This window comes from Hoplias malabaricus, chromosome X2 (assembly GCF_029633855.1).
Source record: "Hoplias malabaricus isolate fHopMal1 chromosome X2, fHopMal1.hap1, whole genome shotgun sequence".
Taxonomy (NCBI): domain Eukaryota; kingdom Metazoa; phylum Chordata; class Actinopteri; order Characiformes; family Erythrinidae; genus Hoplias; species Hoplias malabaricus.
In genome coordinates, this window is record NC_089819.1 from 31,684,513 (window position 1) to 31,701,461 (window position 16,949).

At 37.4% G+C, this 16,949-nt stretch overlaps 1 protein-coding gene across 8 annotated transcripts in view; it reads right to left on the minus strand.

The window, feature by feature from the left end:
* Nucleotides 1-6,603: 6,603 nt before the first annotated feature.
* LOC136676343 (R3H domain-containing protein 1-like) overlaps nt 6,604-16,949 on the minus strand; it is a 90,288-nt gene continuing 79,942 nt past the window's right edge. For 5 of the 8 annotated variants that reach the window (XM_066653278.1, XM_066653274.1, XM_066653276.1 and 2 more), the window contains 5 exons: nt 14,993-15,168; nt 12,402-12,546; nt 10,299-10,414; nt 9,889-9,973; nt 6,604-8,854 (listed from right to left, as the gene is read on the minus strand). In XM_066653278.1, the coding sequence (XP_066509375.1) occupies nt 8,514-8,854; nt 9,889-9,973; nt 10,299-10,414; nt 12,402-12,546; nt 14,993-15,168 (863 nt within the window). In that variant the 3' untranslated portion in view covers nt 6,604-8,513. The remainder of the gene's footprint in view (nt 8,855-9,888; nt 9,974-10,298; nt 10,415-12,401; nt 12,547-14,992; nt 15,169-16,949) is intronic. The other 3 variants (XM_066653280.1, XM_066653281.1, XM_066653279.1) reach the window with 2 other exon arrangements.

Here is a 16,949-nt window from a genome sequence, read left to right on the forward strand (position 1 = left end):
AAAGTACACAGTGAAATTCTACCAAAATCATACAGCTGATAGCCAAGAGGCCCCTCTGTTTAATGGCAGTGGAATGGTTTAGGCATTATGGGTAATTTTTGAGAAATCTATATCTGTAAAGATTTAGTATGATTTTATGAGAAAAGTATACAGTTAAATTCTACCAAAATCATACAGTTAATAGCCAAGAGGCCCCTCTGTTTAATGACAGTGGAATGGTTTAGGCATTATGGGTAATTTTTGAGAAATCCATATCGGTAAATGTTCAGTATGAGATTATGAGAAAAGTACACAGTGAAATTCTACCAAAATCATACAGGTAATAACCAAGATGTCCCTCTGTTTAATAATGACAGTAGAATGGTTTAGGCATTATGGGTAAATTTTGAGAAATCTATATCATTAAGTATGTAATATGACTTTATGAGGAAAATACACAGTGAAATTCTACCAAAATCATACAGCTGATAGCCAAGAGGCCCCTCTGTTTAATGGCAGTGGAATGGTTTAGGCATTATGGGTAATTTTTGAGAAATCTATATCGATAAATATTTAGTATGATTTTATGAGAAAAGTATACAGTGAAATTCTACCAAAATCATACAGCTGATAGTCAAGAGGCCCCTCTGTTTAATGACAGTGGAATGGTTTAGGAATTATAGGTAATTTTTGAGAAATCCATATCAGTACGTATGTAAAATGTGTTTATGAGAAAAGTACACAGTGAAATTCTACCAAAATCATACAGCTGATAGCCAAGAGGCCCCTCTGATTAATGGCAGTGGAATGGTTTAGGCATTATGGGTAATTTTTGAGAAATCCATATTGGTAAATATTCAATATGAGTTTATGAGAAAAGTGCACAGTGAAATTCTATCAAAATCATACAGGTAGTAGCCAGGAGGTCCCTCTGTTTAATGAAAGTGGAATGGTTTAGGCATTATGGGTAATTTTTGAGAAATCCATATCAGGACGTATGTAATATGAGTTTATGAGAAAAGTACACAGTGAAATTCTACCAAAATCATACAGCTGATAGCCAAGAGGCCCCTCTGTTTAATGACAGTGGAATGGTTTAGGCATTATGGGTAATTTTTTAGAAATCCATATTGAAATGTATTCAGTATGATTTTATGAGATAAGTACACTTTTTTAAAAAAGTACTTTTTTAACAATAAGATTGAAAATATTAGACAAACTATAAATACCATATTACTAAATCCAGCCTGTCTGTCATCTGGTGTGGATGATATAGAACAAAACATAGAAGAAAAACTAGAGGACTTTGACCCACTACCACAGCTAGAATTGAAGAAAATCACCTACTCGTCAAATTGTACGACCTGCTCACTTGATGCAATACCAACAAAACAATTCAAAGAAGTATCAATACTATATATGATACTACATAATCAATCCCCTTTTAACAATTATAAATTCCCTTAGACTGGGTCACATACCCAAAGCATTTAAACTAGCAGTTATTAAACCCCTGATCAAGAAACCGAATCTTGATCCTAGTGTACTATCCAATTACAGACCTATCTCTAACCTTCCCTTCATATCTAAGATCTTAGAAAAAGTTGTGGCCCAACAACTTAGGTCATACTTGCATAAGAATAACATATATGAAAAAGTACAATCTGGTTTTAGGCCACACCATAGCACCGAAACGGCTTTAGTTAAGATAACAATAACCCTTCTTCTCGCCTCTGATCGAGGCTGCGTATACATGCTAATTCTACTAGACCTCAGTGCAGCTTTCAATACAATTGATCATACTATTCTGCTAGAAAGATTAAAAAAACATGGTTGGAACAGCCCTATCATGGTTTAAGTCTTACCTCACAGATCGCTATCAGTTTGTAAAAGTAAATAATGTTTCTTCTATTCAAACAAAATGAGATTTGGAGTTCCCCAAGGCTCCATTTTAGGACCTTTAATATTCATATTATACATGCTGCCATAGGGCAGAGTTATTAGCAGGCATGGCATTACCTTCCACAGTTACGCAGATGACACCCAGTTATACATATCAGCCAAACCAGATGACAAACCAACACTAAAGAAAATGGAGGACTGTGTTAAAGAAGTGAAGCATTGGGTGTCATACAATTTCCTTCTGCTAGGAAGGACAAAACCTGCTATAAATAAGGTATCAGACTTAATACATAATTTTGACTTCCCTGTTCTCCCTAGCTCATCAGCTAAAAATCTGGGTGTTATAATTGATTCAGATTTATCATTTGATCAGCATATAGGTGACATTACAAAAACAGCTTTCCTACATCTTCGGAACCTCGCTAAGTTAAGAAACTCCTTATTCCTCCCAGATGCGGAAAAATTAGTTCACGCTTTTATTTCATCAAGATTAGATTATTGCAATTATTATTGCAAACTCCAGTTAATTCAAAATGCTGCAGCCAGGGTCCTCACTAAAATTAGAAAATTTGATCATACCAGCCCAGTCTTATCGGCCCTTCACTGGCTTCCAGTTAAATTCCGTATTGATTACAAAATTCTTTTACTCGCGTATAAATCCCTACACGGTCTCGCCCCTGAATACTTGCAAGACCTCATCACACACTATGAACCACCAAGATTACTCAGATCTCAGGGCGCCGGCCTCTTACTAGTACCCAGAATTCATAAGACTTCAGCAGGGGGGAAAGCCTTCTCCTACAAAGCCCCTCAGCTCTGGAACAATGTTCCAGCTAGTGTTCGGGACGCAGACACAATGTTTAAGTCTAGGCTCAAAACACACTTGTTCAGTTTAGCCTTTGGCAACTAACCTCTGTCTAGTTTAAGGTTGTCGTTTCAGGAACTCATGGACATGGGGAATCAGTGTAAACGCGGATGATGTGCTCACAATTTCTCTTGTTGGAGCAGAAGGATGTCTTTGCCTGAGCTCCTTCTGGTTTCCCTCCACCCAGTCTGTTACAGTCAGATCCGTCACTACACTAATGAAAATATTCACATGCTCTTATTCTCTGCTGCACTCAACTAAACTAACTGCTTCCCTTTACTGTTTTCTGAGAAAATGGTGGCCCGCTGATGGAAGATTGTTTGCTGGATTCTCCTGCGGCCCAGACCAGCTGCTCACCTTATTATTATTATGTAGCATAATGACACTTCATTGGTGATGATTTAAAATTCAATCTATAGTTTGATCAGAGGAGGATGGGTCCCCTTTGTGAGTCTTGGTTCCTCCCAAGGTTTCTTCCTCCAGCCTCGAGGGAGCTTTGGGCTTTGATTTAAATGTTCTGTTCTGAAACTGTGAAGCTGCTTTGTAACAAAGTCAGTTGTAAAAGGCGCTATACAAATCAATTTGATTTGATCTTAGTGGAAGTGTCATAATTTTTAATCATGTATAACATTAGCATTGAGAGCCAATCACATAGTCACAAAAGTAGCAAGAGAAGTACATAGCATTCCAATAAAAAAAAAAAAAAGAAAAACATTTTTGGACATGTTATATACAAAAATAATTACTTTATACCAGGTGACTGTCTGTGAGGAGTTGGTGTGTTCTCCCCGTGTCCGCGTGGGTTTCCTCCAGGTGCTCCGGTTTCTTCCCACAGTCCAAAAACACACGGTACGTGGATTGGTGACTGAAAAGTGTCTGTAGGTGTGAATGTGTGTGTGTTTGTGTTGCCCTTTGAAGGACTGGCGCCCTCTCCAGGGTGTATTCCTGCCTTGCGCCCAATGATTCCAGGTATTCCAGCCCTGGACCCTGAATTGGATAAGTGATTACAGATAATGAATGAATGAATTACTTTATAATGTATTGTTTATTCATTATATAAAGCAAATATATTTTTACTTTTGTTGTGCTGATATTTATTATACTGATATTTGTGAGATTTTTGCTGAAAATTATGCATATTTTACTGCAAAAACAGAATTTTTAAAAAGTTGAAAATTCACTGAGGTAGTGTTGGATTTCTGTTGATTTGCCAAAATTTGTATGGCTTCAATATTATTTCAGGGTGTTAAAGTGATGAAGAATCAACATCAGATTCAAATAATGATAACTTAAAATTAATTAATTCATTGTCCATTTCAGGGTCGCAGTGGGTCCAGAGCCCTTGAACCTATCACTGAGCGCAAGGCAGGAACACACACTGGAGGGGGCGCCAGTCCTTCACAGGACACCATACTCACACCTATGGACACTTTGTAGTCGCCAATCCACCTACACCTAATGTTTGTTTTTGGACCATGGGGAGGAAACCAGAGTGACCAGAGGAAACTCACGCAGACACAGAGAGAACACACCACACTCTTCACAGACAGTCACCCAGAGGAAACCCACTCAGGCACAGAGAGAACACACCACACTCCTCACAGTCAGTCACCTTGAGCGGGACTTGAATCCCTGGAGCTATGCGACTGTGACACTACCTGCTACGCCACCGTGCTGCCCTGAGTTAAAACTGATTTAACATATATTCAGTGAGTGATTGCTATCTGGGCAGTGTGCTACCCAGGCATAAGGGTAATTAGTAATCTGCCATTGTAAATAAGAACTTGTTCTTAATGACATGCTTGGTTAGATTAAATGTTAAATTTAAGCCATTGCTCATTGAAATACATTTTGGTTAAGGCCACTTTTAACAGTTTAATCTACCAAAAATACATAATAAACCACTAAAGCAAACTGTCAGACATTGCCTGCCCACAGAAAATAAATGTTAGAATATGTAACACCAACCAGCACAACTACTCATGAGCATGGTCTTTTTAAAAATTAGGAGCTTCAAATGTTCTCTCACATTTTCAGTGTACCCCATGAGAGGACACATGAAATTTTGGCAAATAGGGCAAAATTGAATGGTGGGAAGATTTATATTGTTTCACTTTTTATTTGTTCAATAAGAGTGCATAAACAGAATAAATGCATTCAATTCATTGTCTGTAACCCCTTATCCAACTCAGGGCCACTGTGTGTTCGAAGCCTACCAGGAAACACAAAGGTGCCGGTCCTTCAGAAGGTGGCACACACACACACACACTCATGGAAGCTTTTGAGTAGCCAATCCACTCACCAGTGTTTTTGGACAATGGGAGTAAACCTAGGCACCCAGAGGAAACTGGGAGACACTGGGATAACACACCAAACGTCTCAAACCCACAAGCCCAAGGCCCTGGAGCTGTGTGACACTAGCGATACTTGTTTCAGAATTAATACATCCATGGCAGAGTAAGGCCCACTTTATTAATTCACTTAAAAAATTTAACAGGCTTTTTACTAGAGACGGCCCCATCCGACCCTATATTGGTATCAGGTCTGATATTGATGTCATTCACTTACTGGATATTTGATGGACAGAGTTTACAAATCCATATTCCAGTTCGCAACTATGTGTAAGCAATGTGTTAGTGAATGCACATAAAGCAGTTTAAATAACTCATTAGATGAGAGGTCAAAATACTTTTGGACTTAAGGTGAATTTGTATGTTCTCAACGCTCAGCCAGGAGTTTAGCTACATGATAAGGTTTAGCTACATGGTATCCATAGCAACCAGTAAACAACAATACAGTTCAGACTGCCTAAGATAATCAAATAAATAACAATGTGAACAAAGTGGAAATACATTATAACTCTAAGTTTAGTCTGCGTTTACATGTAGAAACAGCTCAGAATACATTTCCTAGATCTAATAAAGATTATTTTCGATTTATGCAGTGTTGGCTTGTCTAGTTTAACCTTAAACACTAGCTTTGTTTCAATAATTAAACATTAAAGTCATGATTTCTATAAAAGAGGGTAGTAGATGTTGCCGCTACAAACTTAAAACTGGTGTAATTTTATTTAAATTATCAGATTTATTTTACTAAGGTGACCAGACGTCCTCTTTTACCGTAAGTGCACATTTTTGACGTAAAAAAATGTCTGGGCGGAATTTCACAAACGTCTGGGATTTTGTTTTTCTAGAGCTTATATAGAACTTCGAGAAGCGTTGACACAAGGGTTGACATAAGGAATGTGACAGTTGTAGCCCATGTCCTGGAGACAGCTCAGTGGTGGCTCTTGAAGCCCTGACTCCAGCAGCAGTCCACTCCTTGTGAATCTCCCCCAAATTTTTGAATGACAATCCTTTCAAGGCTGTGGTTATCCCTGTTGCTTGTGCACCTTTTTCTTCCACTCATTAACAGGCTTGGATACAGCAGGAGGGTGTCAATGACAGCCACCTTCCCCATGATTGTGGAGCCTTCTGAACCAGACTAAGGGACCATTTTAAAGGTTTAGGAAACCTCTGCAGGTGTTTTGTGTTGATATTTCTAATTTTCTGAGATGATGAATTTTGGGTTTTCATTGGCTATAAGCCATAATCATCAACATTAAAAGAAATAAATGCTCAAAATAGATAATTTTGTTTGTAATGAGTATCACATTTTTACAGAATTACTGAAATAAATACATTTTTGATATTTTAATTTATTGAGATGCACCTGCACATAGGGTTATTTAAGTGATGCAGTAGAAGAACCACATTTTTTAAAATAAAAACAATGTTTGCTTAAGAGAGTTTATATAACTTTATAAAAGTTTAAAAACCCATCACTCAACTTATTGCCTGAGGCATCGTTTTGTCTTAAAATTGGCTGTTTTTAAAATCCATTAATGGCAGGGAGTTACATGGAGAGCGAAGTAGGAGTTTTTTTTTTGTTTTTTTTTTTCATCTGAGATACATTTTTTCCCCAGAAATAACTACTTGATCATCAATCGATCAACAAACAAAACCGATCATCAACATCAATATATAAACTCAAGATAGGTGCAAGTTTACTATCATTTTTGGATAGAACACAACCCATGGGTGAGTTTACCACCCCTAAACACACAATCTCTCATCAAACCAATTAGTGCCGCTCTGTTTACATTCTAATAACATTTTTTATTAAACAGGTCAAGTTGCAATTTAATTATATGCACAGGTTTAGCAGTGATAGAGAAGTTGTCCTGTGTTTTTACAACGATTTATTAGCAAGCACAATATGCTTCTCTATAGACACCATGAACTCCTAACACATTTTTTCTAATTCAGTAACGTGATTAGTTGCACTGAATGATGGCGTCTGCTGAATGCCATAAGTTAAAATATAAAAGCCATAGGACAAGTCTAACTGTCTGCCCAGCACTGCAGAAAATGCATTATGTAACTTTGGGAAGAGGGTTGAAAAACATGTGAGGAAGAAAAAAAATAAAAAAAACATGTGAGGAAGAAAAAAAAATAAAAAATTCAAATGAATTGCGATATGAAGACTAGCTTACAGCCCAAATGATAAAATTTTCCAAGATATCTTACCTCAGTTTGTCCCCTTTTGTGCTGCTCAAATGGTGAAAAGCCTGTCCTAGGCCTTCAAAATACAATTTAGATTTTCTTTAACATTTTAGTTTGACAATCTCTTTAAAGTCTTACTTAATATAACATTAGTGTGACTTTAAGATTTGTGCTACAAATAGAAAAGGACAAAGTTCATCAACTGTCTCTGAAGAACTTGCACGCTTTTGTGTAAACATTTATTTGTTTCAAACTGAAATAAAACAATTTTACAGTCTTCCATTAGCCACACAATCTGCAACAAACAAAAACAAAGGCAGGTATGAGGTGTATGACTTTCCATCTTTGAGTGACCCTTCTTATGAGACACAGATAAAACTCTTTTTTATGTATTTTTTTCCTTTTATTTTTTTTCCTTTTCTTTAAAAATTCCTGGGGATTAGAGGAGGAGAATGAACTGAACTGGAGTGAAGGTTTAAAAGAAAATCCATCATCTGCTTATAAATAAAATGAAAACACAGAACCAGTCCGACCCACTATCAACTTCGCATTTGTGTCTAAACAGAGATAAGATTTGTCAGGGAAAAGAGGAGAAATTATTCTGCCAATGAAAATCAATTCTTCACTACAGGATAGTTTTTCTTTTTCTGTTGTTGGTGGCGTCGTGTTTTGTTTTTTAGGGTAACAGTGCAGTCAGGGCTAAAAGCAGAGCAGACGCTTTCTCTTGTTTGCAGTTTCACAAACGTACCGTCCCGCCCCACCAAAAGGAGTCACAAACAAGGCAAACTGCAAGCTAGTGCATGTGGTCCAGGGACAGTGGGAGGTCAGGGGAACATAATATATATAATGTCACGTCATTCTGTCCTCTTGTACAAAATTATAATGAACAATCACCATGCCGTCTTTTGTAATAAAGCACCAGAGTCTTTAAAAAATTTTGCAAAATAAATGTTTTTGGTTTGATTAAGTAACATTTTGAGTTGGATATTTATGCCCATTTCAAACATTCAATTTTTTTTTTCTTTTCTTTCTTGTATTAACAAACCCAAGTGAAAAGCCCAACAGTATCAAACCCGTTCATGTTTCGCCACAGTGATGCAAACAAACAAAAGTAATTATACTAAACAAAAAAGAAAAACAAAAAAGTAGTGAGTGAGGATGGCAGGATGTGAGCCCAAGGCAATGTTGGTGATTGGGCAGGGAGTGTAAAGGGAGACGTGGCCTCATTGAGAGCTGGCTTTCTCGAGTGTGTGAACCTCATCATGTGTCTTGCTGGATTTAAGTCTGAACGTACAGATGGAGTTGTTCAGTTTCAGCAGTGCACTCTGCGCGGCATACTTTGTTGGGAAGGTAGCCAGGATGGTGTAGGTGGATGCCAGGTCATGGGGGGGCACTTTGGAGGGGTCATAGTTTGTGTTGCTGCTGTCTGAGCGCTGGGGGGGCTGTGGCTCTGGAAGCCATTTGATCAAAGCCCCTGCCTTCCCCAACTCTCCGAGCAATGAGTCCGCCTCCGAGCGACTTATACCGGCTGGCAGGTCTGTGACTTCCAGAACACGACTGGACACTGCACGCAGAAAAAGAAACTATTAATTCGGAACCAATTAGAAATTAGGATTATTCCCAGGTGTTTTTTTTTTCAGACCATGAAATCATTCTTTTGAGCACTGATAGCTAAATCCTGGTTCACACTTAACACGGGCGTTGATGCACAAGGACGCATAACACAGGAAAAACCAAAACAATGCACAGCAAATGCGCCTCATTTACTCATTGGCCAGAGAACATGTTATAGGAGGTTGGAAAAGTGTATTGGACTAAACCGTGTCTGCTTCTCTCAGAACATATTAGCTCAAGCAAACTCTTTTGATGGATTTTTAGGGTTATTTTGATAGATTCAAGACAAGATTGACAAGACTAGTGTCATTATTCTGTCTGTAATGACAAGCACCATCTCTCTAAACTTTCACTCTGAAGTATCACTGTGTCAATCACATCATTAAAGTATAGCAAGACAATGTGAGCAAAGACATCATTACTTATTTATTTTATTATTTTTTTTTTTGAATGGCAAGAGCAGCTTCCAGAAACACTACAGCGTCACCCCCAACTCGGGCTTAGAAGCACCAGATCACCAGGAAGAGTGAAGCAAGCATCACATCCACATGAACTATGAAGCAGAACTATGAACCAGCCTTAAGTAATGGCTTATGTTACACTACAGATAACCAGATAGCTGGTTATGTTACACTGCAGATAGCTGAACCTGATATCGTGGCTCTATCTGTAACACACAAAATTACAAACACTGAGGGTAAAGAGCAATCAGTGTTAAAGTAAAATATATGCTTTTTCAAAAAAGCATGTATGTATGTGTTCAGACTCATTGTTCAGACCATACATTATATGTATTCAAGTACATTTTTAGTTGGATACGTTTTCAACATAGATCAATTTCACCTAATGGGAATATTTTACATTTTAATTTTACATCAAATGCCATTTTTAAGCTGAAAATGCTTTCTCTGAAAATGAGATTCTTTGTACTTTTTCTCCATCACTGAAAAATAACTGATGTGTCTCCATGCATGTTTACATTACCCAGATCCCCTGGACTCATATCAGTAGACAATGATTTCTTTGGGGGTCTCCGGCCACGTCCCACATGACGGATGCCCATAGAAGCCTGGGAAAGGCAAAAAGATGCATTAGAAGAAGTGTGAGTAATTTATTCATGTCTGTTAGATTGGTCAGTATGATTCATGCCTTAGTTTAAATGTGATAGGGCCGTTTGTTACTGTGGAAGGGGGAAAAAATGGATTTCAGTCATGAACTAAATTGTGTTAAGGTGCTGGTCAAAGCCATGTTGTAAACTGTTTGTGTATGTGACTCAGTGTTTGAGCTGGTGATGACAGTGGTATGAGGTATTCATTAGTATGCAAGATGAGAGAGTGAGAGTTTGTGTGTGTGTGTGTGTGTGTGTGTGTGTACACATTGTGTATGTGTTTAACCTGGTGGTGATGATGGTGGTGGTGGTGATTGACCATATGAGGGCTGTGCATTAGTGGAGGTCTTATGGGAGGGTTGTACTGAAGAGGCTGTCCAAGTAAAGGATACCTGCCATCACCTGTAGACATACACAATTATGAAATGTAACCAGGCAGTATGATTTAGTTTAGGGTCAAGCCCAATTTCTACTTCTGCATCAAACCTACGTCGTAGGCAATACTCCAACGCAAATCCTGTACTGTAGCCAACATACACCCTCTCCAGAAATGTAACCAGCTGTTGCGACGACGCAGATTATGACTGATTTGTCGGTAGTGAGTCACACATTGTTTAGAAGTCCAGAAACTTGAACTCCTTTGCTCCACATTACAGAGACTGCAGCAAATTCATAGCGAGAGATTTCATCAGACATAATGTGGATGTCAAGGATGAATAAAAATTTTGAACAAAGGAAAATACTGATGGCTCCAGGGGGGGGAAAAAAAATAATAAAAAAACCCGAGAAGGGGGACAATTTGGGAAGAACATGCCAGCTTCGCATTTGTTTCTTTCCTGGCATCTCATTTAACTCTGTCCCTGTCACAAACAACTACCTACTGCCTAAAAAGTGCACTTTGTATAATCATTTATAAAACTAACCACCACTAGATACTACTACATAGAACTATAGCACAGTTGCGATGTAATTGCAGAGTGACGCAGGCACCAACACAGAAGTATAAAGGCAGAGGTGGAAAGTATTTACACATTTACTATACATGTACTTTAGGTAGTTTTTAAAACCTGTAACTTTACTTTTACTTAAGTACACTTTGCTTTAATTACTATATTTCACTACATTTAAAAATCACATCTGTTACTGAGTAAAAACATACATGAAAATGCAAAAAAAGTGCACACCAGAAACTTCTGGAGTAAACAAAAGTTCTGAAGAGCAATCTACTGCTAAAATCAAGTCCGTTTCTGGTGCAGTCCCGGCTGAATGTGAAACCCTGACAAATCCTGAGTTACTCTGGAAGGAAATTAACCCCGGGCCATATTTAAAGTTCCACTTCGGCTTCAAGTGCAAGTAAGACAACATCTTGATAACGCAGTGTAAGCTGTGTTTTCCAAGAGAGAATTAGGAGCTTATAGAAACCTAACGTCAAACCTGCACATGTAGAGCACGTACAGGTACGTTACAAAATAGTTGTACCATTGCATTTGTAGTTAAAAATAAGTTTTCCTATTTTAATAAGCGGCTCAAATTAGCAAAAATACATCAGTGTGTGCTGGTTGGTATTATTCAACTGTTACCCATATTGGCCTTTGTTACACATCTGCACTAATTATTCTTTATTTATTTTCCATACTTTTGTATTCTTTTAACTTTTGTTAACATGCATCACTGAACTTTTTTGCACATTTCTCTATTTGAGGAATTATAGCTCTGTATTTAAAAGTACCTGGCTGCTATGACAACTAGTTTTCTAGCTAGCAAACTATTAATAACATGTTACCAGCAGATTGCTAACTAGATTTTATGAAAATCTATGTAAAGTGGAAGAAAGCTGAACGCTGTGTACTACGGGCACGAACTAGGCATAAGTACCTCATATATACCCAGTTCAAAATAAAAAAATCCCTTTAATAGGAATATGATGTTGAATAGACCTAGCCTCAACTATTTTAATTGTCATGTTCATATCTTCAGGCCACTCCATGAGCATTTTATTTAATTAGTAAAATTCCATTTTAATTCCATCCATTAATTAAAACCAACTGGTTTAAAATTTATATCCCCTTGTCCTTTGTTGTGCTACACAGGAGAGAACCTCCCCCAAAACACACAGAGATAAATAGTAAATAAGTAATTTTACTCAGAGTAAATTTCAAATGCCCTACTTTTTACTTTTACTTGAGTACATTTTTATATTGATAACTTGTACTTGAGTAAAATATTTTAGTACTCTTTCCACTTCTGTATAATTTCTCACAACAGTACAGGGCTCTTGATTAGCCTCTGTGTGGAGTCAACACAAGAGTATAAATTAGTTTTAAGAATTCATAATACTAAAATTCTACAACACAGAGACACCCACCCCACTAACCAATAAATTGCTCACCTTGGCCTGGAACGAAGGGACGAGAGAACTGAGGCATGATAGGACAGGGAGCAAGACCAGGACGGATTCCTTTTAGATTGGCTAGGTGAGCTGGAGTAGGAGAGTGGGCAGGAGAAGGGGCGGGGCTGGCCAGCTGAGGACTATTCTGAAGAAAGTATAAGGAGAAGAAATTTTTAGTGTCTTATGAAACAAAAATCTTTTGGAATGGACTTGAGGTAAAAATCAAATACACAGTTTTTTTTTCACGTGCCTAAGATATACAAGGGTTGCAAAATTCCAGGAATTTTCAAAGCTAAAGGTGAGAAACTTACATATAGTTGGTAAAAGTATACTGTAGCATAATCTTATATTTTCACAAAAAAGCTGCTCCTCAGTCCCAGGCACATTATACACTAAAAGGCTATTGAGACCACACTCCCTGCACAGTTCAATCCTCCATTACACATACAGAATATGTCCAGATGATTTGTAGAAACTTGACACACACCACTACTGTAACCTAAAGTCAGGTAAGTTTTGACAATGTTCATATTTTTATTGACATTAATATCATTGAAACCTTTAAGCAACTATTAATTTAATATCTGGTAAATCAGAAAATCTAAATGGGCAATTTCATTTTCATTTCAATTTCATTCAATTAGTTTACCAAGGCTAGCAGGCTAACAAGAAGTTACTTTACCAAGGCTAGTTACCTATATTTTTTTGCCTCAACAGATCTCTGTAACAAGAATTAACACTTAATTATTTATTAAACATTTATTAAACATTATTTATTAAAAATGACCATCAGCTTTAGTGATTTTAAACTTTGTCGTTTTATTCAACATGAAATGTCATGTGCATCAACTATGACATCACGTGTGCCTTCATGTCTGCTGTTGACAAAAAAAGTACCTTGATGACAGTGCTTGATGTAGTTTCTATAAATTCTGATAAATTCCCAAAGTTCCCATGGAATCTTTACATTATGGAATATTTGCTACATTTCCGAGCTAAATTTCCCATGGAAAGTTACTGGTAATTCACTGGAAATTTATCTGACATTTTCAGCCCCTTTGCAACCCTAAACTCTGCTCTTTTGCTTTTGCATTAAACAAATTTAGTGCCTGGTCCTTGGAAACGTTGTAATTTTTCCTTGTATGTGGTTACAAATGAGCAGAATAGGGGCTTAACGTGATGTTTAACCATTGCAGAGTGCTGATTGGCCTGAAGACTGGTATACAGACCTTCTGTATAAACTAGCCACTTGTAAAATCTCCAAACTACAGTAGCAAACACATTTGTTTTTAACAGACTCAACCAGGGACCAAGCGAGTAGAGCAGAATAGAGTCAGTCAGAACATGTACCACACAATGGAAAAACACCATAAGATTGCAATTGTTAACCAAACACTACAAGACAGTCTTCACAATCCTTTTGGCATAAATATTTCCAGCATACAGTTTTACTATTAATTACTGTAAACCTATTAATCTACATGATGAAGTTTTGTATATTTTTCTCCATTAAAGCCATTAATGTGGTTTGTGGTTTGAGTGGGCTAATAGGTGTCAAGTTTGGGGGTCTATTGATATATATATATATATATATATATTTTTTTTTTTTTAACTAGGAGTCCTATCCTGGTAGCTCCAGCGTGCACATACAAACAGACAAACCAAATACAGGTACATCTCAATACATTTGAATATCATCAAAAAGTTATTTCAGTAATTCAATTTAAAAAAAGTGAAACTCATTATATAGGTATAACACAGTGTACCAACACCAGCTGATGACATGGCTCCCTGAACCATCACTGATTGTGTAAGCTTCACACTAGACTCAAGCAGCCTGGATTGTGTGCCTCTCCACTCTTCCTCCAGACTCTGGGACCTTGATTTTCAAATGAAATGCAAAATTTACTTTATTCTGAAAACAAAACTTTGGACCACTGAGCAACAGTCCAGTCCTTTTTCTCCTTGGTCCAGGTAAGACAATTCTGACATTGTCTCTAGGTCATGAGTGGCTTGAAACAAGGAATGTGACAGTAGTAGCCTGTGTCCTGGATAGGGCTGTGTGTGGTGGCTCTTGAAGCACTCCAGCAGCAGACCACTCCTTATGAAGCTCCCCCAAATTTCTTGACATTCCTTTCAAGGCTGCTGTTAACCCTGTTTCTTGTGCACGTTTTTCTACCACACTTTTCCCTTCCACTCAACCTTCCTTTCATATGCTTGGATACAGCAGGAGGGTATCAATCACTGCCTTCTGGACATCTGTCCCCATGATTGTGTATCCTACTGAACCAGACTAAGGGACCATTTTTAAAGGCTTAGAAAACCTTTGCAGGTGTTTTGTGTTGATTATTCTAATTTTCTGAGATAATGACTTTTGGGTTTTTATTGGCTGTAAGCCGTAATCATCAACATTAAAAGAAATAAACACTTGAAATAGATCAGTCTGTTTGTAATGAATATATATGAGTTTCACATTTTGAATTGAGTTACTGAAATAAATTAACTTTTTGATGATTCATTGAGATGCATCTGTATATACTGGCTGACTAAAACGGAGTTAAAACTGAGATAAACAATGCAGGCTTACATACCTGAGAGGTATCCAGTGGGGTGAGCTCGCTGGGTTTGGGACCATGGTGGAGCTGGTGGTCCAGGCTGTAATACTTATGTTTCCAATGGACTGGGGACGGTGCACGAGGCTGATTGTTGGGAGGGACACTCAACTGCATCATCAGCATGCCACCACTGGGGGGCGGTGGAGGCACACCTAAAAAAATAAAAAATAAATAAAAAATGTACTACCTCCAACTTGTAATAAATTCAACAGACAACTGTTTAGCCTGAACACTCTGAATTGTAATAATTTGTTTATTCTCAGTAAATTACCTAATGAACCAGCAATCATTACCATTTTAATATTGAAAACAATTTACCCATCTAATTCCTGTAAAGTTTATATGTTCTGTCAGGTAGCACAATGTTCAAAGACAAATATTTCTACATGGCAAACAATAGCCTATTTAAATGTTTCATAATCCATATAGTCTTTATCTTTTACTTTATTATTATTATTACCAAAAGTATTAAAACTCATTGACAAGTGCATCAATACAAATGGTCTAAAAATTGCTTAATATCTTATTACTTTTGACTTGTATCAATACATTTCGGTAAGACAGTTAAGGCAGGGTTTTGTTCCAGTTTCACCTCATCCACAGGCCATGCATGGTACACTATATTATTTAAATATAATATACCTCTTCTAAATAAAATAGCTCTTTATAAAGAGAGAATATAATATATACATAATATCTTATTCCTGTAGCTTGATTTATTTAAAGACATTAACCTGCCCCAGTCTACAATTGTAATACAGAATTAATGCTTAAATAAATGCAACATTAACAGCGTAACCACAGTATTGACATGTCAGTTATTTACTGGAAAGGACAGAGATTGGTTGGGCTGGAGTGATTCACAAGAACACAGACACAAGCACACAAACAAAACAGGTCATCTGCAAGGACAGGACAGCTGAGATGCCCAATTAAATAGCTGCTTGAACAAAGCCGGTGCACGTGCGCCCCTCTCCCCACTGGCCCAAAAAGCATAGAGCACTCCATTTAAGGTTGTTTATTAAAGAAAGAAATGTCCAAATGAGACCAGCCCTCGCCCCTGTCTTTTAAAATACACTTTCTCATTTTATGGCCATGATAACCTTAGTGACAGTTGCCTCATTTAAAAACAGTTTTCCCCACAAACACACAGGCTCATTCTCATCATAGTATCTTTGCAGTTTTCCATGCATTATTAACATTTATTCAAATATTTCTGCAGCTGGCTGGGAGCAAATACTTAATAAGCACTTAACCCCCTGGAGTCTGAGGCCTTTCAGCCACAACTGAGGTAACTTGACATTTTAACAAATTTCACCTACCTAAAAAGGTTTGTTCTCAAAAAGCTACACATGCTAATATTCAGTATAAACCCAGTAACAATAATGTGAGAGAATGATGTACGTCATTCATCTGTTTTTTGTGTTTGTAGATATCAGGTGCTGATCTATAGTGAAAAAACAAATTGTGAACATTTATGAAGTTTTCTTTAGAGCCCTCCCCACAGTCAATGATAATGGCCCATTAGCCCTCAGCCCACCCCATCAGTGAGACCAACTGAACTGTTTGGTTGTAAAATGGTGGTATTCTAGTTATTTAGCAACGACACAGACTGCTTTGGAGGAACAAAGCCACAAGCAGCAGTTTCAGATGACTGCTTGAAAGCAGCAGAGTGTATCCAAACTTTACTGCAAGCTGTTTTTGTTTTTATCTCTATCAGCTAAGCTCTGTGCAGAAAACATTTACCATCAGCTTCACAAATTCCGTTGATGGAATATACAACTGAACTCTAGTATAGATGTTAATCAGCGCCAAGCATGTTGCCTCCAGAGGGTTAAAGGCTTTCCTACAAAAACACTGTAAAAATGTCTTAATGAAATGAGTAAATAACAAGATCTTTTCCATAAAATAAACAAATACCAGTAAGATAAAC